Below are 27039 nucleotides of genomic sequence, written 5' to 3'. Positions count from 1 at the left end.
CACACACACACACACACGCATACACACACTCACACACACTCATACTCACATACACACACACACACACACGCATACACACACTCACACACACTCATACTCACATACACACACACACACACACACACACACACACACACACACCCCAGGCCCCACATACCACACCCGCATACCTCTACAGCCTCTCTCTAGTGCTTAGACTCTCACTGCCTACCCCAGCTGCAGCCAGGCATCCCAAGGCCCTCACTTAGCACACTGCTTGGGGGTCCTTGCAACTCTGACCTCTGTGTAACTGTCAGGGCCTATTTTCCTTCATTGTAAAAAGCCACAGAATCCATCTCCTGGACAAAGTCATTGTGATACAGGACTTAGGGGATCTGTGAGAAACCTGCCAGGCACTGAATGAGTGTTTCTTCCCATTTATTTTATTTTAGAGACAGGGTTCAATTAACAAAGCCCAGACTGACCTTCAATGTACTATGTAGTCAAGGTTGACCTTGGAGGACCTGCCTCCATCTCCCTAGTGTGGGATCTCAGGCTTGTCCCATCACACTTGACTGCTTTTATCAATAGCCGTTTAGGGCAATGGATTGCTAATCACCCTGATCTCAGTTGCTGTGTACTTTAGAACATCACACTGTGGTTGGAAATGCATGTGACTTGTGTATGCGTATGGGCAGGTAACACTGTCTCTAAAGTGTTCTCTCACATCTGGGCCTCTCACTCCCTATGGAGATCATACCTGATACTCCAAGGCCAGCTCACCTATGGGAAACAATCATGCCCTTTTCAGCTCCCCATCTATTCTACCTTGAGATTTGTCTGTCTGTCCTCAGGGTGTGGTGTTTCCTGTATCCACTAGCCCCATGCTTGGCCTAAGGTCTGGTACCCATTTTGGTTTGACTGAGTTTCTCTAAGAGGTCTTCCTATTGGAAAGAGAGTTGGAGGTAATAATGGGGAACCTGAGATGGGGATCCCAGAAACCCACCCTTCCACAGAATTCTCTGCTTAGATTCCTCTCCTTCTACATCTCTGAATTTTCTTATTCAGATTTCAGGGGAAATGGAGTATACTTGAATTCTTACCATTCATTCATTCATTCATTCATTCATTCAAGTAGTGACCGAGTATCTATTACCATGGCTGAATAGGTGTTGGAGAGACTGGTGGCAAAGAGGCCCATCACTCGCAACCCACACAGTCCTCTTCCTGTAAGCCACCCTTCCACTTCTTAAAAACCACCACAACGGACATTAGCAATGGCTTCTGAGGGGCTCAAGGTGGAGTGAGGTGACTGCCCTGTCCCAGTGGAGCCAGAGTGCTCCTGCCCCTGTCAGCCCATCCCAGCGTGCGGTACCCTTCCGTCTGTGCCTGGCTCTCTGACCCTTTGCTCAAGCCCAAAACATTGGGTTGGAGGCACGAAGCTGGCCTGTTGAGTGACTAGGCTAAGCAGCCATAGATAAAAACCTATGCTTGGGTAGAAATTCAAGTAGATGTATCTGTTACATGGAAGTGGTAAATTGTGTCGCTTGATATAGAAAAATCATTCTCCTCTAGGGTGGGCTGTGGAGTTGGCCTGCCCAGTGACACCCCCCCCAACCTGCCCCAGGGAAGTTTTTGTTTCCACAGTCTTGGCTCTCTGGGACTGCTCCAAGGAGACCTGAGTATATTCCACGGAAGCCAGTGCGACTAGTGTGAGCTCAGGCTCTTTAAAAAAAGAGGTACCCCATAGCAGCAGAGGAGCTCCGGCCAGGTCTACTTCGTATTCTTTCTTCCCAGGTCCAGGGAAGAAAGCATCTACCTGGTCCAGGTTGCCTAAATACACTAGCTCAATTGTTCCCCACCATGCTCCACCCACTCAGCCCAGCTAGGTGCCCCCACTTCTTGCCATGTGCCCTCACTCCTGCAGGCAGGGCCTTTGACTTCCCTGAGCTACCGGATGCTCATTAGTGCCAGGACCAGTGCTAGATCCCACTTGGCTCATGCGCACAAGACCATCAGGGTTCCCAGTTTCTCTCTCCCTCTCACAGCCCAGACCCTGTCCCCCGCGGTATCACAGCCCAGACCCTGTCCCCTGTGGTCTCACAGCCCAGACCTTGTTCCCCGCAGTCTCAGATTTACTAGTGCTGCTTAGCCTTTCCCCGTGTCAAAAGTCAATCAAATGCTTGCAGTGTACTTTGAGCTGTTTAGAGTTTAGATCCTAATATGTGCCTAAAACTGACATCACAGTCCTGAGGTCGGCAGAGGCGACCCGACTGCAAAAAGAGGTGGTGCATTCTGACTGGCTGGAAACCTCCCAAGGTAACTTAAACAGGGAAACACAGCTAATGAGAAAAGTCGGAGAGGTGCTTGCAGGAGACCTACCAGTCCCATGGAGATGCTTCCATTCCTAAGGACACATGTAAGCCAAGACATATTGCATGCCACAAAGACCCCTGGTCCTTGTTCTGACCCCTCACCCACTCAGCAGCCCAACTCGCTATGCCGCTTGCTGAGGCTTGCCTGCCGAGTACACACACCACATACAGGCCTGACAACATAGCTCTGGCTCAGTCAGTTACTTGCCAGGAAACAGAGCTCTGTGTGTGCCCTGGGGCAAGGAAGGCCCTTGGCAAGGCCTATCTACAAGATCTGTGCCATGCCCTTCCCTGCCAAGAGGGAGCCCATCTCTAGATCTCTTCCGCACAGTCAAGCTTATCAAAGACCTGGGATGGGTCCTGAGTCAGGCTTCCTCTTCCTCGGGGGCCTCTCCAGCCACCCCCATCTGAGTTCCTGGAACTGCAAGGCAGCAGTGCTGGCTGGAGTCCCCAGATGCTGAGTCACCAACAAGCTTTCCTAGGGCCGAGCTGGGAAATGGCAAAGACACTGTACCAAGAGGAGTGTTCCAAATGCCAGTGCCAGCTGACTGTCGGTTCAGGTCTTAAGGTGTCTCCGGAAGAGGTCCTAGAAGGATGAAGAATAGCATGGGGGAGTGGGCCAGACACAAGGTAGGGGTTCAAGTGGCCAAAGTTATAGTACCAATCATGTAGCCCAGCGCCTTGGAGCCTGAAACAGGCAGAGAACGAGGCAGGACAGAAAGACAGGGAAAATCATAGGGACCTGTTAAGAGACAGGAGCCTCTGACTCCAGAGCCAGGAGCTTCTGGACAGGCGAGAAGCACAATGGCCAACATCGACTGGGAAGGTTTATAACATAAGTAAGTAATGAGCCAGACTTAAGGCCTGAACATGTATGACTTTGGGCAGGGCCTATTACTCTTCCATTTCCTGGGAATTTCAAAAGAGACATTTATTTACAGTGCCGATAGTCTACCTTCCTATAGCCCTGTGATCTAGACTTTTCCTGACGATAGCCTACCTTTCTATAACCCCATGATCTAGACTTCTCCTTTATCAAGTGTGATCTTGTCTTTGGGAACCACCGGTGACCTCACTCTGGTTCCTTTGCCATCCTTTGAAGATAACAACTTCAAAACCACCCAAATCCTTCCTATGACTACTGTAAAAAATGATGAAGGGGGCTGTCTTTCAGAGAAGACACACACTCATTCTCTGATGTGTTTTACTTTGTGATATGTCTTAACTATATTACTTTAAAAATCTATATTTTGAAATACCTTTAAAAATGCCAGTCCTGCTTCATCCTGCCTCACCCAGAAATTCCTTCCATTGCCAAAGCCAAGGATCTGGCTTTACCTGAATTGAAAAAATGAAGGAACTCTTTTGGGCTGCTGCTGTGACAGAGTGAAGTTGTTCTTATGTCCTTGCTGCTACAGATAGAGTACACACTTGCTGCCAGCAAATCTGGAAGCCATTGCTAGTCTGTGAGGCCCACAGAGATGGTATGAGTCCTTTCCCCACTTGTGTGACCCACTGGGACATCTCAGACTTCCTGGCCTGTGGTGGTCCATATCATCCTTGGAGCCCGACACTAACCACCGTTGTTAGCCTACCGGTAGCCTCATGCTAGCTGGGCATATTCCCTTCTTGGTAGCTATCCCACTGCAGAGATCTCACCTGGCCAGGGGCTTAGAAGTTCTCAGGAGTGTGCAAACAGTCCCTGAACTCTGCTCCATTTCCCAAGTGAGTGACAACTCCCCAAGGCTCAGGACATCCTGGCACCACCCTGCGGAAGGTGTTTCTCGGGCCAACACAGATGCAAGTGTAACTTGGCAGGATTAATGTCAATGTAGTATTAGCCTGGATATGAAAGCAACTGGGAGGAAGGATAAAAGCATGGTCATAGAGAGGAAGAAGAATGCCTAGAAGGTCACCAGCTAGCTCGGTGGGTCCATTTAACACTGCAGACTGACAGGGTTCCAAGTGAGAGGCAGGAGTGACCCAGAGGAAAAAGGGAAAGAGCAGGTGAGAAAAGCCCAGGGCTGGAAGGAAGAAGGGTGTGCGTGTATGGGTAAGTGTGTGTGTGCATGAGTGTGTGTGCATGTGTGGGTAAGTGTTTGTGCATGAGTGTGTGTACGTATGTGTGTATGTGCACGTGTGTGTGTGGCTTGCTGCCTTTCACCAGGAGGCCCTAACCAGCAACTCCCTCCCCTTCCTGCCAGGGCTTCTTCCCACTGGCAGTGCACCCTTACATGGTTATCTCAACCCACAGGGGTTTCATTACTGTACCAATGTCAGAGGCCACTCTTGGGACTCAGTGGGTCGGCCAGGGATACTAAATCTCCAAAATGCATGGGGCTTTCCTCCTCTTAGGATACAGTTGGAGCTTCTAGCTAAGATGCTCTAGACCCCAAAGGGGAAAATTCCTTCACACCCCAGGCCAGTCAGCCTCCAACTGTGCCTGAGCAGTAGCAGCCAACAGGGAGGGGAAAAGAACTAGGGACAGTCACATGAGCTGACAAGTCCTTCATCAGAGTCTGGCAAATGGTCTTCCAGAGGCTAGACTGGCACTATGGAAAGCCGGCCCTGGAGGGTGTGGGGTGCTCTTATTCCGGCTAGCCCTGATCCTATCCCATGTCCATCTATCTGCATTTGTCTGTTTGTCTGTCTGTCTGTCTGTTGTTGTTTTTCATGAACCAGAGGCATCTTGGTTGGACAGCACAAAGCCTGCCTGGATAGTCTGGAGGTTGACTAGCCACAAACAAGGGCCATGCTGGAGTGCCGTCCCTCAGGGTCTTGAGGGACAAAGCATTCTGCTCTCTTGGTCCACAGCTTAGCTTGGGGGCCCTGATGTATTTTCCTCAGGCTACTTGGGTTGTCACGTCTCCAGGTCTCATTGGTGGGCCCTGAAGACACTGGTAGGGAGTCAGTCACAGTGCCTATTCCCACTCAGTTTGGGGACAGATGACCATGTGACTTTTGTTAATGTCAGTTTAGAATATTGGGAAAAAAAGAAAAAGAAACCAGCGCTACAGTTAGAATCCCTCAGGTTTATGGAAGACATCGTGGAGCACCAGTGGGGCAGGAGCACCCTGCCAGCCCTCCGTCTTCTCCACAGCCAACCCTTCAGCTTCTGTTGGGAAAGAGCAGAGAGAGGAGGAAAGGGAAACCGGGTCTTTGCTGCTGGGCTGATTCCAATCTCACAACAGCAGGGAGCTAGCTCATGGGAGCCAGGAAGGAAGGAGACAGGACTCTGTTGAAACCCCAGAGGATGGTGCCATGGGACATCATCCCGTGGTATTGGGTCATCCCTGTTCAGGGCACTCTCAAGTCCAGCCTCGCGGCCAGACCTCATTTCAGAGAAGCTGATGAGGTGAGGACATTCAAGCTTGGGTACCTGAGTCCTGCTAGGGGCTCAAGCCATATGCACCCTTTGCTGTGTATCAAAGAGTGGAAAATGTACCTTCCTCAGAGTGTCTATAGAAGCTGTCCGTTAATTGCCCAAACCTAGACACCACTAAGTTGTCCTTCACAGGTAAATGATAAATGGTGTTATGCTTACAGAGTGGGAATTATGTAGCAATGAATAGGTCTCATTCATGTATACATGTACACACACACACACACACAAACACACACATACACACACACACACACACACACACACACACACACAAATAGATCATGACACTACCAAGAGACAGGGGAGTCTGAACATCATAAGGTTCCAAAAGTAAAAGAAGCTGGACTGGAAATGGCTGGGAATTCCCTCTGGGAACTAAAAAAGACACAAGTGTGGAGGTCTGAAAAGCGCCACGGTGCCTAAGAAGTTAGGAAAGGGATGGGCAACAGGAGACAGGGGATTTTGAGGCCTTAAGCCCACATTGAATGATGCTCTAATGGCAGGCTACAATTGTCATTATAAATCTTTCCAAGCCCCTATAACATATAACATATGTATAAACCTTAATGTCACCTAGGGACTTATACCTATATTTAATTGTAGTTAGCTTGGCAGTGTGGGGGTGTGGCTTAGTGCACATTGCTCTATCAGAGGACCTGAGTCTGTTTCTCAGCATCCCCGTGAGGCAACTCTAGGGGAACCACCGCCTTCTTCAGGCCTCTGAGGGCCCTGAAGTTGTGTACACAAATATAAATAAAATAGATCGTTAAAGCAGTTTTAGGTGAAGATCATTAACTTAGTAGTGACATATCGGCATTGGCATGTCAACTGTAGCAGACATGTCAGCCAATGAGAGGTCCTGGTAGTAGGAAAGAGAGCATGTGGGAGCTCTGGGATTCTTGATCCATTTCTCTTTAAACTCAAAACTTCTCTAAATAATAGCCTATTCAGTTATAAACCAGACCAACAAAAACATCCATTTTGATGAAAGGCATTCCCCTGTCCTAACTGCCTAGTTGCTCTAATGTCCTACCTTCAGGCAAAATGTCCCCTTTCCAAGGAGGCTACATCCTGAACAGTTTGGGTTGGGCTTTTCCAGATGTGCAGAGACTACTGAGCTTCAGGGGAGAGCCACAAGCATCTTGATCCTTTGGCTCCCCGACTATGAAGGTGGAGACAGACTAGCCTGAGCTAGGCCTAGATTCCACTTGGCATCCAACAATGAACAGTGAGCAAGGCTTGGCCACCTCCTGTTGGTCCTGGGGCCACTTTGGAGCCTGTGTTCAGCAAACTGCTGCTATGGGGGATCCTGGGCAACACACAATGGCCAGCTTCAGCTGGTGACTCATCTCCACTGGCAAGACCACCTATCCCCACCCTTGATCTTAATCACAGAACATGTCCGAAGAGAGGAAGGGAGCAGAGGAAAACCCCAATCTCTAGGAACAGAGGACACAGAAAAGGCATCAGAGAGGATGGAGAAATAGGGGCAGATCTGTGTGCAAGGAGTCTTTCAGAGAAGCCTTCTAGTGTGGAGGCTGACAGGCACAGACAGGCATCCTAGCAGCCTTGGACACACCAAGATCATCCAGCATCCTGGTCCAGGGCCACAAGTATTGTTCCTACTGCACAGTGGCAGATGCTAGAGACATTCCTTCTTAGGACCTGGCCAATGCTTTTATATTGGTTGTCATCACACCATGACAGGGAACAGTGGCTGGTTATCCTCTTGGTCTTCCAGGTAGACGGGAGAGGGGCTCCTGATTGTGCACCCTACATAGCCTTCATCACAATATGAACCATAGCAATGAACCATGGAGACTTTTGCTACCTTCTCTGCCCTCTGAGATCCCCAGGGACACCCAGGCCAGGTTCCCTCTGGAAGAAGATACCAACCCAAAGAGTTTTGGAAGCTCACCCAGAGTATCATCCTGCAACCTCAGCACCACCAGGGGTTGGCACCAAAGACTCGGCTGGGAGACACAGCAAATAAGCTCAGTCAGCAGCAAACCCACAGACTCAAAGACTGCACTCTGCTCTGCGTGTCCCTGTGCTAAAGACACTGGCTCAGAAGCAGCCTCTAGGTCCATGGGGACCAGTACAGGTCTCTAGTTCCTTCCAACTCCCGTGACATTTTCATATGGAGAGAACTGGACAGACAGCTGTCCCCACTGATGGAGTGTTACATGTCTTCAAAGGAAAGGAGTCCTTCCCTTTAGAAATGGTAGAGTCCAGAGTTCTTTCTGGTAAGAGGTCATCCTCCCTAAGTTTGATTTGGTCAGCATTTAATCATGGCAACCAAGAAATAAACAAGAAACACATGAAAGATGAGAAAGCTTAAGTAAGAATACTTCCAGGCCTAGGAAATACATCTTTTTTCTCATTCTAAGAAAAGTGGGTTAACATCTTGAGCAATGATACACATAGATTACATACGTAGAGATACCTCCCTGCTAGATCCCCAGCAGGCATTACTAATCGATCACAGAATTCCCATTGAATTCAACTACAGCTCCCAGAGTCTTCTAAGTAGTCACTTCCAAGAGATCATAGTTGACCTAGAAGATGAAACTGTTTTCTGGGTGTGCTAAGGCAATAAATATCTGCTGCTGTGCTGGTATGGGAGTCAGAGATGGAAGGGGGAAGGAAAGAGGAAGATGGAGAAAGCCTCTGTGGGTAGATGCTGGCCAATTGTGCAGAATTACCATGAAAGTTGAGCATAGAAACAGAGGGAAAGTCACTTGTCCCTCATATCCTCAGACAGACTGGATCACCCAGATACCTGTGGATATAACTGCAAACTGGAAGTGGATTCTTCTAACCCCGCCCTGACACAGGAGCTGCTTGGGGCCAAATATCGATAGTGATTCATGCAGATTTCCTCATCTCCCCCAAGCAAAGGTTTTTATAGAACGAGATTTTCAGAAAACTCCTAACATCTCTGAAAATAGCTCCTCAGGTGACAATCGGCAGAGGTGAAGCAGCACCTCAGAATTCGTGCAGAGAACTAAGGCAGCCTCGAGAAAGGAGAGCAGCAGCGGTGCTCTGCGCTTTCAAATGATCTTTTCAGAGTCTAAGCATGCTTTTCCACAAAAAAGCAAACAGCCTTATCTTCAAGGCCATTTGTCCACTTTTGGTCTACTCTCAGCTGAGTCAGAGGTCACTATGGCCCCAGGAAGCATCTTTGGCTAGGCTGTTCCCAGTGTGTGTGTGAGATCGGTAATTCCATAGACGAGCGCCAGTCTGGTCAAGATGGAATGAACTGCCATTTAGACACCAGGCCCACTCACAAGCACAAGCCATGTCCTCCTTGTGTAAGGAAGTACACACAAGGGAAGACACGCATCACATCATATATGTGGGATGAGAAATGAGCCCCCACACGACTGCAGTCCAGTTCTCAAAGCTGAGGGTCAGATAAACAGTCTGTCCTTGGAGAGTCCTTCTCTATCCTTGGCCTACAGACTATGTCTGGCCTCTGCCATTCTCCACAGAGGACAGGAGCCAGCAGGGAAACTGTGTTCTCGGTCTTCCCAGTATCTCAGCTATGAAGCCGGTGGCTTTCCTCCCTGTTGGAAGTGAGGTGTATTTTGTCTTGCCTTCTTCCTGTCTTAGCCGTTGCCAGCCCCGTGCTGTTTGGGTTCAAAAGTACAGGCTGAAATGATGGAGGGCTTCAAGTAATGGGAGCTGTTCTAGTCCCAAGAATCAAGCCTCTCCCTCCCTCCAGGAAGAAGATGTACAGGAAGAAGTGACAGGTCATAGAGAAAGCCATAGACCCTAATAAAGACCACAGACGTTAGCAGAGTTATGGGGCAAACCTGCAGAGATGGAGGCGTGGGGGCAACCCCTGTTCTGTCAGAGCAGCATCTTAGAAGGAGCTATTCTCTGTGTGCACAGCCTCCAGAGGCTCTTTCCCTGCTGGACCAGCAGAGTGGCCTCTGTCCATAGCCACCAGCAAGCCAGCTTCTTACCTCTGCAGTAGACACAGCCTTCCTTAAGCAAATGTATATCTTAAAGAGAGATTGTTCTGGAAAATGACTCTCTGGTAAGATCCTTTAAATATGACATAGATCTTTCCTTTTATGAGATGGACAGTCTTACCATGTAGCCCCAGGTTAGCCTTAAACTGACAGTGCTCCCATCTTGGCCTCCTCAGAATTGTAAAATGTATAAGATTTGAATCTTAAAGGTTTGCTTGTTACTTATTTATTTAACATGTATGTGTATGCCCACGTGCATGTATGTAAATAATTACTGGCATGTTTTTATTATTTTCCTATAGATAAATCTCCAGAAATTGATTACTAGGCCCAAAGATCAATACTTTAAAAAATTAAATTATTTATTTTTATTATTTTAAAATTTGGTGTGTGTGTGTGTGTGCACACGCGCGCGCGCATGTGTGTATCTGTGTATTGGTATGTGCATGTTAGTGCACTGCCTGTGGAGGTCAGAAGAGGGCCTCAGATCTCCTGCAGCTGGAGTCATAGGGTATTATAAGCCACCTGCTGTGGGTGCCTAGAAATCTGTACATCCACACCTGTTCTTAACTGCTGAGCCATCTCTCCTGTCCCAAGAACCAGGTTTTTTAAAACCTCCAATTTTTTCCAGACACTCAGTCACTCAGGTCCATCCTCTTCCTGATTTGCCAACATGTGCTTAAAAGAAACAAAAACAAAAACAAAAACAAACAAACAAAAAAAACCAAAGACAAAACCAAAAATCCCTGAGCAGCTTTAACAAATATTTGTAGGACTCCCTGACCTGGATCAGAGCCTGCAGTTGTCTGTCTACTCTGATATGTAAAGCATGTCAAAAGAAAAGAAAGAAAAAGGCACTGAACAGCTCGGTTCCTTTGTTCTCATCTGCTCAAGTCAACAGCAGTGCCTGTGCTTTTGCTGGGCTCATGGCATCGCTGGGCTTGGGGGTGAAGAGTCTGAAAGAAAGGCAGCCATTAGCAAACCTGCTAATACTGGCTCTATCTTTAGTGGGACTGTGAAGAACTACAGGTGTTCATGTGAAGGTGTTAAAGTCGCTTCTAGCTTCCGCTAAGGTTGACTAAAGGTGGAGGGGTTGGACAAGGAGAGGGGTAGGGGGTGAGGGGGGAGATGGGGGTAGGGTGGTAGTGGCACATTGTATAAGCCGATGAATCCAAGCAAACCTTTTTTTTTTTTTTTTTTTTTTTTTTTTTTTGAGAAATTCAGGGTGGAACAATGAACAGGATCCTACTAACAAATTTACTATAAATTTCCTCTGCACAATACACACTTCTAACAGAAACTCAGGTGAGCCTCTGTCGTCTGAGCCCGAACTCCACACAGAAGGAGGAGAAAGCCCCTGAGTGTGTGTGTTCATACATGCATGTGTGTGTATGTATGTGTGCACATGTACATGTGTATGTGTATGCATGTGTGTGTGTTCATGTGGATGTGCATGTGTGTGTGCGTGCCTCAGTTTCCTCATCTATAAAATTGGGAGAATTTTCATGTCTCACGGAACTGCTAGGTGGGGCCAGTGGGTTTTATACAACAGGTAAGACACTTTGAGGACTTAGTGAATGCCAGCTCCCTTCTAAGGGCAGGATGTTGTCTCCTCAGTACTCTTACAACACTCCTCTGGACCCAGTTCTATACCTTATGTCCTTTTGTAAAAGCTCCTGTATTCACATATACCATTTTTTTGCAAGAAACCTCGTGGCTGGAAGCCAGGGCTAGGTCATCGCTCTCTTTGCCATATCACCAAACTCAGCCCAATACGTAGTTATCTGCCAGCTGCAGTGATAACCCACGAGATGCCTCCCTTGCTTTATGCCGACCAACTTTATGTTTGTGAGAATGCCACTGGTTCTATAATACACTGTGGCTGAAATAGCTATGTTAGGTAAATTAAGTACCAAGTGGCACATTTGCATTGGGTCACAGAAATCACGGAGTCTGCTTGATCACTTAGATGCCTCCCACCTGGAGGGGAGCAGGGGAGCTCGCTGCTCCCCTTTAATCCGAAGTCCAGAAAATCCAATTTAGTTGAAAGGGCTGTTTTGTTTATTTCCTCTCGTCAAACACGATGAGAAAGAGGTTGTTCACAGGAAACCAGGCTCACGTTACATAGAGTTGAGGTTGATTTCCTAAGGGTGCGTCTCTCAGCTTTCAAGTGGCTCACTCGTGCAGAACTGGTCCGTTATCCCACAACCTTAGCCTGAATAGAGCCTCAGTCCAGGAAGATGGAATAAAACCTTTACCCTCTTTTCTTTCTTTCTTTTTTTTCACAAAGAACATAAAAATATGATAGAGGAGAGGGAGCTGGACTCACTGTCCCCCCCACCCCGCACCGTGACCGTGGAGATGTGCATCATGAGTAGGACTCCGCGCTGATAAACCCTGAAACAGCTTCCCAAGCATTCCAAGGATGAAATGTGTGCCTACCGGCAGTGTCAGAGTCCATGTACCAGAACTTAGTGACTGAAAGGAGAAGTGGAAGTCTCTGTGTCAGCTGGACATTTTGAAGATCCTAGACCAGAAGCCAACAAAGACAGTGTTGATCTAAAAATATTACCAGTCAGGCTGGAGATGGAGCTCTGTTGACAGAGCGCTTGCCTAACATGGGTGAACCCTTGACTTTGTTCCCAGTTCTGAATAAACCTGTTGTGGTGGTGCACGCTGTAATCTCTGCATTTGAGAGGGAGATGGAGGCAGGAGGATCAGAAGTTCAAGTCCAGCCCCAGCTACATAACAAAAATCAGTGCTAGCCTGAGCTACATGAGACATTGTCTCAAAAAAATTTACCAACAATCACTTGTTATAACGAACTTCTGTAGATGATTCTAAAAACAAGAGCCAAATATTTCTCAGACCCACGTGGAGCATCCAGCAGGATGGAACACAACCGGAGACGCTAAATACAACCAATGGAAAGGAATGGAGATCACACAGTGTATGCTTTTAGTCCACAACCCAGTGCAATCAGAAACCAACATACAACAAACGACTAGGGGCTGGAGAGGTGGCTCAGTGGTTAGGAGTGCTTGCTGCTCTTGCAGAGGACCTGAGTTCAGCTCCAATCCCCGATAACTTTAGCCCCAGAAGATCCTACACCTCTGGGCTCTGTGGGTAGTGCACTCCAGTGCACATACCACCCCCTCATAGACACATAATTTAAAAAATGATAAAAGTGTTTGAGAAATAGCTGGAAATCCCCAAAGTCCTGGAGAGTGGATAACATGTTCCTAAAGGAAGCATGGATCAAAGCAGTAACTGAGAGGATCTAAGCACGTCTTGAAGCAAGTGAAGATTCGGCTCACTGAAGCTTGTAGGATGCAGGGAAGCAGTACTCACAGGGAGAACTGTGGTGTTGACTGCAGACCCCACACAGGAGGATGAGAATGGGCCCTACAGGCTTTCATCTCATGAGAGAAAGGATGAGAGGGGGAGAGGAGGAGGGAGAGGGAGAGACACAAAATCCCAAATGAACAGAAGAATCATAACTTTGTTTTGGTTAGTATTTCCCTCTAGGTGTCTAAGTTAGTCATTCATGTAGGATGAGATATCTCCAAAATTTCTGCCAACACCCCCAAAATTGCAAAGAGTTGAGGCCCATGTCTGTCCCCTGCGTCCTGTAACTAACCCTGCTGGTGCTGGAGATGACAATTTTTCTGAAGGCTTGTTTTAACCTAAAAACCAACTTCAGTGTTTTCAGCCTTGCTCTCCTTTCATCTGAATTTGCTTTAACATAGAAAACAGTGTCGTGCCTTAAGCTGCTTATGGTCCCTCTGAATGCCCAATTTAATCCATGCTCCAGCAAGATATACCAGGTTGAGCTAGGGTCCCAAGTATGCCAGGGCAGATGCCACATGCTCTCAGCTGAGGGGAAAATGGGAAGGAAGATAGTTTCAGTTCTCTAGAATGTCCCACAGAGGATGGCAGGTCTGCCACACAGCCCCCCAATTCCCAGAAAGCTCAATATTGAGAAAGGCTAGCAGGAATGATAATAACCAGGTTCCCTTGGTCTTTCAGGACAACGAGACCCAGTGTCCATCAGACTCTAGCTAAGCAATCGGGTGAAGGGATTCTCCCCTCTCCAGGAGAAGTATGGGAAGCACCCCTCCAGCACCATGGAGGTGGCAGGAGATGGAAATCTCATCACAAGGGCGAGCAGGGGAGGGCATCCTCTGTGGTACACAGTTACCTTCCAGTTCTCAGTCATGCCCCAGTTCTCGGGAGCAATCATACACTCTAGTCCCTACAAGGGTGGTGTATTACAGCCCCAGTCCTCAGAATTGTGGGGCAGAACAAACACCACAGACAGACCCACACCTCCTACGAATGAATTGGCAAAATGGAATTTGAAACCAATAAACGCAGAAGAAATTATCCAGCAGCCAACGAACAGCGGGGGCATTATTTGACAAAAATGAAAAAAATTCGACTTTGACCTCAAACCCAAACATATTTTCCAAAAGAATGGAGATTCAGACCAACAAATGAAAAAGCTCAAGAGAAAATGACACAGGGACTTGCTGCAGAAAACCCCTTCATACCCTCAGCTCTAGGCTTTACTGTAGCAGAGAGCAGCCAGGAATTACGAGCAGATTCCAGACTCTCATAAACCAAAACAAAGATGATGCCACGAATTCATAAGTCTAAATACAACACACACATCTAAAAGACAAGACAGAAAAAGTACTTAATGGACAGTTTAGAAAACTGTTTACAGGTTAGTAAGGAAATAACCAGCCCCAACATAGACATAGGAAAATAAGCTCAGCCATGCTGAAATCCCATGAGAGATGAACGAAAACAGTTTGGTCACGTTTCACGTGGCCTAGAAATGACAGTAATCATCACCACAGACAACTCTGCCGAGAAGCAGGCACTCACACACAGGCGACGGAAAAGCAAATGTGTTCAGCTTTCCTGGGAGCCAGGTTGTCAGATCACATTCAGAGGGGTGACTGTGAATCTTGGGGGCTGGAGAGAGGGCTGTGTATCTGGGAACACTTTGATGTTCTCACAGAGGACCTGGGTAGGGTTCCAAGTGCCTATCTTAGGTGGCTCACAACTTAACTCCAAGAACTTTCAGGTCTGCATGTTTAAAAGCTTCAAAAACTCTCAATGTCCATCAATTAGGGGCAGATAATGAAATGATCAATATGACAGAATACCTAATAGCCACTAGATGGACACTTACTTAGCTGTATCTGTACATTTGCAGAAGTAGTGTCCTTGTGCACTGTGAATGACAGATTTTAAAACAGAATCTCCTAGGTATTGTTTTTGATGGACAAGTAAATTTACAAATATCTACATTCAGGTTTAGGAAAAGGGCAGGGAGTAAAATGCAGTGAGCTGGGGGTCTCTGGAGAGTCATGTTGGAGTGTTTTTAGATTTCCTTGTTTATGGATTCCTGTTTTGGTTCCCTTTCGGAAAAAGACTCACCAGGACTTAATGAGGATGGCAGAGGAGAGGCCCTGGCCTGCCCACCTGGGCGATCACAGCCACAGGGACATGAGTATGGATAGGGACATGAGTATGGCCTGTACCTTAGCTAGCACCAGGGATGTGTGCATGGAGGGGTTTCCTATAGAGGGCAGGGGAGCGGAGGTTGAGGCTGAGAGAGAGAATCTAAATCCAGATGGAGTCTTCATCTAGATGATCTAGGAGTTGACCTCACATCCCTGAAAAAATGATCAGGCTCCAGGCTGGCTTTCATCCCAATGTAGGGACCCATGACTCATCCCCCTAAACCTTAATTATAACACCCAGGTCTGCAATGCACCAAAAACATCTGTCATTGTTTAAACCTGCTGCAAGGAGTGAGCACAGCTCACAAATAGGACGCCTTCCTGCAGTGCAAAGCCAGGGAGGCCAGAAACCCAGGCCAGCAAGAAGGTTCAAACCCCAAGCTTGGTGGCACGTCAGTGGACGGGTCCTGTTCTGCTATCATGCGGGCCCAGCTCCACAGCTCTTTCTTTAAAGCCAACAGAAGTCTCCTAAGTCCATGTGTCTCTCATCAGTTGTTAAGGCCCAGCAGTGGGAAGGGAGCTGTGTACCACTCATCATTGGTGGCAGGTCCTGTGTCACAGTGTTCTGAATCCCATGTAGCCAGCTAATCCTCGGAACCTCTCGTGGGTACAGTAATGACACAGAAAATGCTTTAGCTTGGGTACAGTGACTAACGGCTGGTGAAGACATGGCTATCCTCTCGGTGCCCAGAGAACTGCTAGGTTACCTCATCCAAACTCAAATGAAAGATACTGAAGAACCCAAGCTGAAAACGGGCTCTCACTTCAAGGGCCTAATATTTATGCCTGGAAGTACTGATCACAAAAATAAGAGAAATTAAACAAATACACAAAACTAGCAAGAACCCTACCCCCTACCCCAGGCTGTGCTATGGTGGCATCTAATAGACACAGCAACATTCGGAGAGAATACTAAACTTTTTAAAGCTGAAGGTGGGACTGAGAAAATGGCTTAGTTGGCAAAGAGCCTGTCTTGCAAGCATGAAGACTTGCGTTCAATCCCGAACCCCCATCTAAAAACAGCCAGGCCTGGTAGTGCACACCTATAATTTCAGTCACGGGGAGGTAGTAGCAGGACTCCTGGGGCTTATTGGCTAGCCGGCCCAGCCTGATCAGGACAGTGAGAAAAACCCTGCCTCAAAATACAAAGTGAGGGCTAGAGGGATGGCTCAGTAATGAAAAGGATTCAGTCTTCCAGCGGCTCCAGGTTCAGTTTCCAGCATCAAGATGGCAGCTCATGCACATCTGGTAACTCTAGTTCCAGGGGAAGCCGACACCCCTTTCTGGTCCTGACAGGCATTGAACACATGCGGTGCACATACTTAAAGGCAGGTGTGCACGCATATGCATAAAATAAAAATTAAAATAACTTGAAAGAATTCAAGAATTCAATTTATCAGTCATTGTTGGACGCCATCTTGCCAGGCACCCTTCAAATCAGAGGTAGTAGGCTGATAACTCCATTAAGTACTTTGTAAAAAAAAAAATGGATTTTTACCTGGACTTATGGGAACAGCAGCAACAACGAAAATTTCCCTTGAATTTTATTTAATGGTTTAAAAGATGTTTCCTCCTCCCCCAGTATTGTTAAGAGAAACAAATTTTAAAATCTATTTTATTCGGGGGGGGGGGAAGCTGGTGCTCACTTTGTCTTCCTTTGTTAAAGGGCAGTTTCTAAGGAAAACATTAAAATAAAGGACTCGCTGTAAATCCATCCTAAAGTTTTAGAAACTCCAAGTTGAGTAGAGTCTAAATAAAAGTCATAATTGTCAAAGCTGACTTGAGAAATACTGTCTTACTCAGTGTTCTATTGCTGTGGAGAGGCACCATGACCAAGGCGACTCTTGTAAAATAAATTGTTTCATTGGGGAATGGTGGGAGGATGCTAATACTCATGGTGTTGGAGCAGTAGCTGAGAGCTATATCTTGCTCCATGGTGGGGGTGGGGGAGAATGGGGGGAGAAGGAGAGGGAGAGGGAGAGACTGGCATGGGCTTTTGAAACCTTAAGGCCCACCCCTAATGACACACTTCTTCCCTCCATTAAGACCACACCCCCTAATCCTTGTAATCCTTTCAAACAGCTCCACTCCCTGCTGACTAAGCATTTAAATATATGAGCCTATGGTGGCTATTCTTGTTCTAAGCCCCACAAATAGGAACCTGGAACCAACCACTGAAGAGGGGCCTGGAGCCACGTGGATCCACCATTCACTTTTCTCTTCCATGGGATTGTCAGTCTCTACATCAATCTTCAGCATAAAACATGGGGTCTTTCCAAAGCTGTTTTATAAAGCATACTTAAAGCTAACGCCAAAACCTGAGAGCACCGGCTGTTTAACTGCAGTTCAGTTAACACACACACACACACACACACACACACACATGGCTAGTTTACAATCACCTGTAACTTACAGGTCTCTATGGGTACCCACATACATGGCATATGTGAACACTCATACACATACAAATAAAAATACAAATAAATCTTAAACAAATACAGAGTCACTTCACTTTGAGTGGATCAAACCTAGCAAAATTTACAGAGAGTAATGTAATGTCATACTGATGAGGATGTTTATTTCAAGATTTGAAAGATTGTTTTAACATAATCGAATCATGCATCCTAAAAATATTTGAACTTCAGCTCAAATTATCTCTTCTTACTTTGGAAACCAAGAAAAAAAAAATCTGAATCTTAGTGAGCTATAAAACATGTGTTCTACATGTATACCTAAACATATACAAAGCCAAAAACTCATTCCCATACTTAACTGTTAAACACATAAACATAAACCTATGAAAAAAAAAATCCAAGAATATCTACTGTTCTTTAAAAAAAATGTTGTTTTTCAGGGGCAGAGAGATGGGTTAATGGGGTATTTGCTACCACACCTGCAAACCTGATTTTGAGTTGCAGGACCCACACAGCGGGAGGAAAACTGACTCCCACGAGTTGTCCTTTAACCTCCACATTCACAGGTGGTATAACACCTGTAACTTACTCTTGTTACTGTGTGTTTGCATATGCTGTATGTATGGGTATCCATAGAGACCAGTAGAGGGCGTCAGATCCCCTGACACCACAATCACACTGTATCAGGTGAGCATTAATTAAGTGTAACTAAACCTTTTAAATCTTGTTCTTAAAATCCCAGTTGGCACCACAGAGTAAAAAGAAGATAGAAACAACAGATAAGAATTCAGAAAGGTAGTGGCCGGCTTTATCATTCAAGAATACATGATCGTCTACTTGAAACTCTAAAGAAATCCACTGAAGGCAGTAGGGTTGGCAAAGTCTGTTAAAACATAAACTAGAAGCTCTTGTGTGTCACATAGACATCAACAATCCCTAAAGAGAATGGTTCAAGGTGGGAATGAGGAAGAGTCTTGGAATACGTGGCTGGTAAAAGCTTGTGGAGGGAAATGATCGCTCGATTCAAAGTCACTATAAAAATGTTAGTATCCATACACCATACATGAAGGGTAACAAATAGTCAGGGTGTAGGTTCACAGGCTGGCCCTACTAAACGGCAAATCTGAGAACTTGACCAAGATATTTTCCTCCAACAAATGTTTAATCAGTGATGTTCTAGGAGACTAAAGTGAGTCTCTGGGAACAAGGTGGAAGCAAGGCCAATTTCTGGGAATTTATCTTTAAAAACTCCAAGAAGAATCCAGCATTTTCTGTGGAAATATGTCTGTTGTACGGGTTGACTTTCTTGACTTTATTACTTGTTTGTGCATATGTGTGCATTTCTGTGTGGGCATGTGCACAGAAGCCAGGAGAGGACATCAGATTCCCTTGAACTGGGGTTATAGGGCTGGAATTATTGGTGGCTGTGAGCTGTTTGATATGTGTGCTGGGAACTGAACTTGGGTCCCTTGTAAGAGTAGCAGATGACCTGAACCACCGAGTCATCTCTCCAGCTCTGACTTTCTAGACTTCAGACATTACAAATTTAATACATTTAATATATGCATATTATTAAAAGTTAACCAGTGCCTGAGGATGTACACATGTAGCCCTGAGTCCAATTGTTATTACGACAAAATTTTTCAAAAGACTATTTTAAACCGAGGCACTGCACAGTACATTCAGCCCAGGACCTCACCTTTTAAGTCTGAGCATATTAGGAAAACCCTCATTAAACAGCTGCCCAGCAATCACTGCCGTGGCAACAAAGAGGAGAACTCTTAAATAGCCCCTGCATCCCAACAGTTCAACAAGCAGCATCTTCAAGGCCTTTCTTTCCCTGCTGTTTACTAGCATTTCTGCAGCATAGGCAGAAAAGCAGGGCAGGGTGCACTCCCAAGTTATGCCCCCTTGTAACTGATTGGACACTATGACCAAAGTGTCCTATCATTTGATACTCCCAACACAAAACATACAAATTATTTTTAAAGTGAGTGATAGGGGGTAAAAATTCATTAGGTCAATGACCTTCAAAGCTGACTACATTATAGTGTGATCATGTGTTTGTGGTGTGTGTGTGTGTGTGTGAGAGAGAGAGAGAGAGAGAGAGAGAGAGAGAGAGAGAGAGTCTCAGCTACTACACATTAGTATATATCACTTGAGAGTCATATCAAAGTGTTTATTATAAACAATCAAACTACTAAAACAAATAAAAATATCATGAGCCTATTGGGATTCATACACTCTATTAACACTGACCCATACTCCTACAGTGGGCTTGAATGCAGTGTTAATTGTGGTTATATTGTGGTGGTTAGCCAAATACCTTTCATAGGCCTCTTAAATTTCCAAATATCCCAGAGGGGGAAAAAACAGGTTTTTGCAATCACAAAGACATGCCAGAACTTTTTATGCATGTGTAAGTACACATATACGAGTGTGTGGATGTGCATGTGTGTGTGCGTGTAGGTGTGTGCGCACATGTGTATGTGTGTGTGTCCTTCATGTGGCATTATCATAGAGGTCAGAGGACAACTTTTAGAAGCCTCTCTGGCTCTTCCTTCCATCTTTTGTGAGTTTGGGGAATTGAACTCAGTTCATCACTTTTTCATGGCAATCCCCTTTACCCACTGATTCATCTCAGTGGCCCCATAATCTATTTTTTAAGACAACAGGAAAACAACATCCCAGAGGAGAGTGGCACTAGGGACATGGGAATTTGCACGCAGCCACCCCGCCCCGCCCTTGATTATCAAATAAAGAGCTGTCTGGGATGGATGTTGACAACTGGACTGGTGTTTGGCAACCGAGGTCTATGTGGAGTGTTCTGGGTAGACCTTCCATGAGGTCATGCTGACAGGTGTGAGAGGAGGAACATGGAGCCTGAGAACAGCGAAGGGGAAGAGACACTGGCCAACAGGATCGGAGGCAGCCTGTCTGGCTGGGGCTCCTGCCATTGGTTTCCCAGGCAGAAAAGGTGAACCATGGGAGATTACAATCCACAGCCAAGCTCCAGCAGGCTAAAGCAGGCCCATCCATCCCTTCTTGAGGAAGCCTTGACCATCTTCGTGTTATTGTAAGACCCAAGGGCCAAGTGGTGCAAACAGAAAGCCTTTTGTGGTGAGAGACTTCCAAGCAATTGAATGCAAAACTGGTCAAGGAGGCATACATCTGTAATCCCAGCTCCCAGAGGCAGAGGCAGGAGATGGCCCGTTCCTGGGCTCCACAGAAAGAGCCGGTCTCAAGCTACACGTCCAAAAATACTAAATGCAGTAGAGGACAGAATTAACTAGACTAGGACATGACTCCATGATTTAAAAAGTTGTTTGTTTTTTTTTTTTAGGCTTAAAATAAGCAAACCAGTATCAAGTAGAGCATAGTTAGGTTTCAATAAACTTCTGGCCTTTCCCTGTCCCAGGTAACAGATTTGATTTTCTTTTCTTTTCTTTTCTTTTCTTTTCTTTTCTTTTCTTTTCTTTTCTTTTCTTTTCTTTTCTTTTCTTTCTTTCCTTTCTTTCTTTCTTTCTTTCTTTCTTTCTTTCTTTCTTTCTTTCTTCCTTCCTTCCTTCCTTTCTTTCTTTCTTTCTTTTCTTTTTTTAAAAATACTTTTACTTTTATCAGTTTCCCTGCATGTATGTCTGCAAGAGTGTCAGACCCCTGGAACTGGAGTTGCAGACTACTGTGAGCCACCATGTGGATGCTGGGAGTTCAACCTGGGTCCAATGGAAGAGCAGCCAGCACTCTTAACCACTGAGCTATGTCTCCAGCTCTAGTTTTTATCTCTTAAGTCTTATTTAATATAACACGTTCATAATGCTTCAAAAGGATTAGCCAGGGTGGTGGTACTTGCCTTTAACCAGGCAGATGTCTGTGAGTTCAAGGCCACCCACGTCTATATAGTGAGTTCTACCCCAAAGGGAGAGGTGGGGTACCTAGACGTGGGTGTGTGGATCAAGGGAGCAGTGTCTGAGCTGCTGCATAGAGGTGACTCTGCCAGTCAGATTTCTGGCTTTTCTGATTTTAGGAAAGATTTTTGTATTTGGCACTTGCCATAGGAGACATCACAAGGCTAATCAAGGGTTGGAGGGATGGCTAAGTGGGCAAGAGAGCTCACTGCTCTTACGGAGGACCTGAGTTCAGTTTCCAGTACCTACAATGGGTGACTCACAAACACCTGTGACTCCAGCTCCAGGGGATGTGACATCATCTTCTGGCCTCCGTGGGTACTGAACTCATGTGTACAAATCTACACGCGCACACACTTTAAATTTTTATAAAAAAGATAACCCAAACCAAAATCCAGTGGAAAAGTCTATCTAGAAAGCCCTTTTCTTTACAACAGAATAAGTTTATAGCTTATAACAATATGATCAGAAATATTTGAAAAAGCTATATAGTAAGTCATTTTTGCAATTAACAAGGAAGGTGACATGAGCCACTGACTGCTCTTGCACCCATATGGTGGCTCACACCTCTGTACCTCTAGTTCCAGGGAAGATGACACTCTTGTGGCCTCCTTGGACTCTGCATGGACATGGTATTCAGGCATACATGCAAGCAAAACACCCATACACATAAAAATAAATAAAAATGTAGAAATGGAAAGTGTGAAATGGTTGGCATTGTAAGCTGAGGTTTAATGGCACAGGCTGAAGGCAAAGCAGAACTGTGAAGTCTCAGTAAGGTTCCAGCTCTGCCCTGGCTGCAGCACAGGCCAGAGCAGCGTTAATGAACGCTCCCAAGTCAGCAGCCGTGCTCACAAGCTTAAGAATGGCCATGAGGTACAGGGCAGCTGGTTAAGGCTGAAGGTCCCCAAAGCACATGGGGAGCAGGGGTTCTTGAAGAGCCCCTCCAGCCACACAGGTCACTCCTGGGAATTTGCTGAGCATATGAGCCCCTCTACCTGTGCTCACAAGGCCTCCAGATGGTTCTGACATAAGCCTACCAGTGTAGAAGATGTTAGTAAGGTTTCTAGTGTGGGATGACCTGATGCCTGCCTGCTTTAGAGGGCAGTGTGGTGACTAGGGCCTTGTTCCAAACACATATTGCAAAGGTCCTTGGAGATTGGGCCAATGGAAAAGTCGTCTGTTTGTCATGTGTTACCATAGTAACAATAGCTCAAAGCATCATTTACTCCTATAAGAAAAGTCTCCCTTGCAAGAGACATTACTTAGAGAAAGATCACCTTGTCCTGAGGAGACCAAGTGCTGGAAGAACAAATAGGGTCAGCGTGTGTGCCAACGTCTATCTACACCTCTCCAGCCCTTGATCCTGGTGAGCACACCCTAACTGCCCATTATGGAAGGCATGAGTCCTCCTCAGGCGGACAGTGGACGTCTGAAAGATGACATTTCCACATAATGAAGAACCCCCTAAAACACCTCAACATGAATCTAAAACAAAGATCACCTCTCTGTCTATGACCGTCTTCCCCGAGGTCTATAGGCAGTCTTAATCTATGGGAAGTGCTAGCAAAACAAGCCCACCTCTGTCACCAAAATCAATTTTATTTTCAGTATAGCTTTTTTTTTTTTTTCTTTTCACTTTGCAGTGGTAGGGCTTTGTGCACGCCAAGTAAATGGCTTTACCTCGGAGCTACACCTCCCCCCCCCCAGCCTAATTATCTTTATAGTTTGTAAATCTGTTGACCACCTCATCCGATGTTCCAACAGCTGGGAGATGGTGGCTCTGTTATCCCCACTTTACAGAAGAGAAAACAACTGCTCACTCAGTACTGCAGAGTGGGCATCCATGCTTGACGTAAAGACAATATGTGGAAGAATGCCTAGCCTTGCTTGACTTTATGGTCTGCCAGGTGACACTGACTAGAAGTCACTCAGGTAGGGTTTCTGGCAGAGACAGGGTGAGGAGCTTGAGACTCAGCTGGTGATCTGTGGGTCACAGAACCCACAAAACCTGCCGTGACATCTAGAATCCTCCTGGGCTCCGACTACCAACAACCAAGGGAGGGGTGGCATTAAAGTTAATTAAGCTCTGACTACATACCAGACATTAATCTGCCGGCATCAAGTCGATCCAATAGTCCCCTCAACATACCCATTTCACAGACAAGAACAGGGCACAGAAAGGTAATCTTTCCAGCAACTTAACCTCTTGTACCTTTGGCACAGAGGAGGTATCAAGCACCAGTGAACCCCGCCTGGGGTGGCAGCCATCACAGGAACCTGGGTCATGTTTCCAAAGTTGGCATTCGGGCCACGTTTCCCACACTGTCTCCCAGAAAGGGAAAAAGTGTTGGGATTCAGTCCTAAGCTTCCACTGACGGTATTAACAGCCAGGACTCGCTGAGACCAGCCTAGGGTTTTTTAGACTGTTTATCGATGTAACACTGGCTGATTTGCCCGGAGCTGTCTAAGAAAAATCAGAGGCAAAGAGCTTCAGAGGAAATACCACAAATTAAAGACACGAGGGAGGCAGCTGTTTGAGTAAAGGCACACACCTAGCAGCTGTGATTTGTCTTTTCAGGAGCATTGAATAAAACAGAATCCTTGCTGCTGTGAATTAATCCCCTCCCCCATTTTAAACTACTCTTTCTGGAACAGTACAAGCCAGCTTTTAGAGATTGGTCAATCTTACGGTTTTTTTTTTTTTTTTCTTTTTCTCCTTTCTTTCAAGGAAGGGAGCAGAGAACAAGCCGGCTGGAGCACTCAGGCAAGGAGAAAATTACAGTGTGACAGCATGGGGTCTGCTCCACGCTGCGAGTTAAAGGGACTGGGGGGAGCACAGCTGTCAACAGCAGCCGGGAGGAGTCACTTCTGCTCTCATTCTCACTGAATAAAGTACCTCACCATCAGAGAGCTCAACTACAAGAAATCGAACAGTGAGTTCCAGGTTTTTGCTTTTTTTTTTTTTTTTTTTTTAACACAGTCGCTCCTCCAAGCCACATCTCCAACCCCAGAAATGGGACTAATATGTTGACCTCAAGTGAAGTGCCTTCCACATCTGCACTCCTTGGTCTTTAATAAGGCTGGCCCTCCCAGGACAGTGGCTCTTTGCACCGTTCTTTCTTTGTCTGTGAAATGGGAATGGGATGGCTCCTTCTTCATGAAGTGAACATGCAAGCCAAGTGGGTGAACGAACTGGAGCTGCTCAGCCACACGAGACAAGCATCCACGGGGTTCTAGTTATTCAGGGTGCTTATTCCGGGGGGTGGGGGAGGGAAAGAAACATTTGGATGGGGAAATAACCTGCAGGCTTCCCACCGGCTGCGAATTTCACAGCTTTAAATTATGAAGCTTTTGTATATGAAGTGAAAACCGATGATAGAATACACCCGAAAGGCAGCGCTTACAAAAAGTGAGGAAACCTGCCCAAACTCACTTCAGGTGAGGGCAAAGCAGGGAACATCTCAGCGTGTCCCCTCCAAGGAACCTTTCTAATGCAGGCTTGCCAGAGAACTGTGAACCCTTCCTCACCTTGGCTATGACAAGCTGCTGCTGTGGGCATATTTTGGGGAGGGGAGTTCTAAACACCCTCTGGGGTCTATTGATCCTGTAGCAAACATCTTACTTTCTAAGGCTTTAATTTATTAATAGTTCATTAGAACCAGGTTCTCAGTTTCAAACTCGTTATATGGCTGAGGGTGGTATTATGACTCTAATGTTTCTACCTTCTGAGCGCTGGGGTCAAGAACCCGGCGGTGAATCCTTCCCAGGGTTTGGTGCCTGAAATACTCTGGCCACTGACTTATAGCCTCAGCCCCATTACAGGGTTTTAAATGCTGAAAACATCAGACAGAAAGGTTCACAAGGCGGCAGCAGTGACTGGGACACCCGGGTACTTCAGTCCACTCTGTCAAACAGACTCTGCACCAGGTAGCTGCGAGTAGCCACATCCACCTGCGAGCTTCGAGCTTCACAGCGGCAGTTCCTCCCACCACCCAGGCACCGGGGGCTGGAGGGGGGACGATCGTCCCCTCCCCCACTCTCGATTATGTCCAAGAACCAACTCTGAGGAAACTGGTTACACTCAGGTGTCACTCCCGCCTCCTCTAACAGGGACACCAAAGCTCCCATGAAAGCTTATTAACAGAACAATTAATCCGCACCAAAAAAAAAAAAAAAAAAAATCACAAACCCACCCAACACCTAGGAGAGCTTCAAGTCGAAGGCTAAGGGTACGGATGCGCAACGCGTGCTCCCGCCCCCAGGGACACGAAAGGGGCTCAGGCCAGGGCCACCTCGGGGTCGCACTGGGACAACCTGCGCTCAGGCGGCTTTGGAGAAGCCGGGCTCGGCGACCGGCAGGTAGGCAGGAGGGCGTGGGCACTGGCGAGCCGACGCCGCGCAGAGTAAAGTTCAAGCCGGATCTCACCTCCCGGCGGCCACCTCGCTAAGACTGTCCCCCACTTCACAGTTCTTGGTGACTCCCGGTGGCTCGCACGCTCCCACCCACTCCAAGCACCCGCCTCTCTTCTGTTCTCCCAAGCAGACTCAAGAGCAACGCAGAGATCAGGCTGGAACGGGCCCGGGAATATCGGGTGTTGCCTACGTACCCAGCGCTAGCAGAGCGAGCTGTCCGGTCGCGGGGACCATCTTCCGAGCGCAGGGTGCTGCAGCCACCGCGCTCCCTGCGGTTGGCGAGTAGCCGCGCGCCGCCGCGGTGTGCGCGGGGGGGAAAAAGGCGCAGGCGACAGGGCCGGCCCCCCCGGCGCGCGGGCGGAGTGACGACCGCGCCTCCCGGTGGCACTGGCCGGCGCGCTGCCCGCGGCGGAAACGGGAAAGAGGTGGAGGTTCCCGCCACCTCTCTGCCTTAGGCGACCGGGGAGAGGCGGACCACCCTCCCGCGATGGGGCGCCCCCGAAGGCGCAGGGGTGGGGACTGTAAGCCGGGGGCGGGGACCTGCGCCCCGATCGCGACAGCCAGTCACCACCCTGGGCCAAGGGCCAGGCAGGAAGCGCCTGGTTTCAGACACCTCCCTGCAGTGCTTGAGCCCAGGGTCGCCGCCCGAGTCCCCTGCGTAGTAGCCGAGTCCAGGCTGTAGGCGGCGGAGCGGAGTCGCTCAGGATCCAGTCACCTGTGCTAGGGGCTTCTCCATGGCACTCTTGAGCAGGAGCCTGGAGACCCGAGAGCTTAGCCAGTCACCTGGCAAGACCTGACTCAAGAAAAGCGCTCTCTTCTTAGTCAGCCAAACACTCATTAAAATCGAATTTCCCCATCCTTGCCGGCCCCGGGACTCCTGCCACCAATTAGGGGCAAAGCCACTCTGAGTCTCTAGATACATTGTGAAGATCAGGATATCTCTGACTACCCTGAACTTAATCTCGCATCAACCCTACTGATCCACTGCTTCAGGGATGCAGGAGCCGGAACAAGAGCTGGCTTTGATACAATTAAGTGCAGAACTAAG

General features: G+C 47.2%; 1 protein-coding gene across 2 annotated transcripts in view; it reads right to left on the bottom strand.

Moving 5' to 3' along the window:
- The window catches only part of Tgfa (transforming growth factor alpha), an 80429-nt gene extending 53928 nt beyond the window's left edge, over positions 1 to 26501 (bottom strand). The window contains exon 1 of one of the 2 annotated variants that reach the window (XM_021190972.2): positions 26186 to 26501. In XM_021190972.2, the coding sequence (XP_021046631.1) occupies positions 26186 to 26225 (40 nt within the window). In that variant the 5' untranslated portion in view covers positions 26226 to 26501. The remainder of the gene's footprint in view (positions 1 to 26185) is intronic. The other variant, XM_029535681.1, reaches the window with a different exon arrangement.
- Between the last annotated feature and the right edge of the window lie 538 nt (positions 26502 to 27039).

The sequence above is a fragment of the Mus pahari genome, chromosome 2 (assembly GCF_900095145.1).
Source record: "Mus pahari chromosome 2, PAHARI_EIJ_v1.1, whole genome shotgun sequence".
NCBI classification, from domain to species: domain Eukaryota; kingdom Metazoa; phylum Chordata; class Mammalia; order Rodentia; family Muridae; genus Mus; species Mus pahari.
This window is presented reverse-complemented; position numbering and strand designations above follow the sequence as displayed.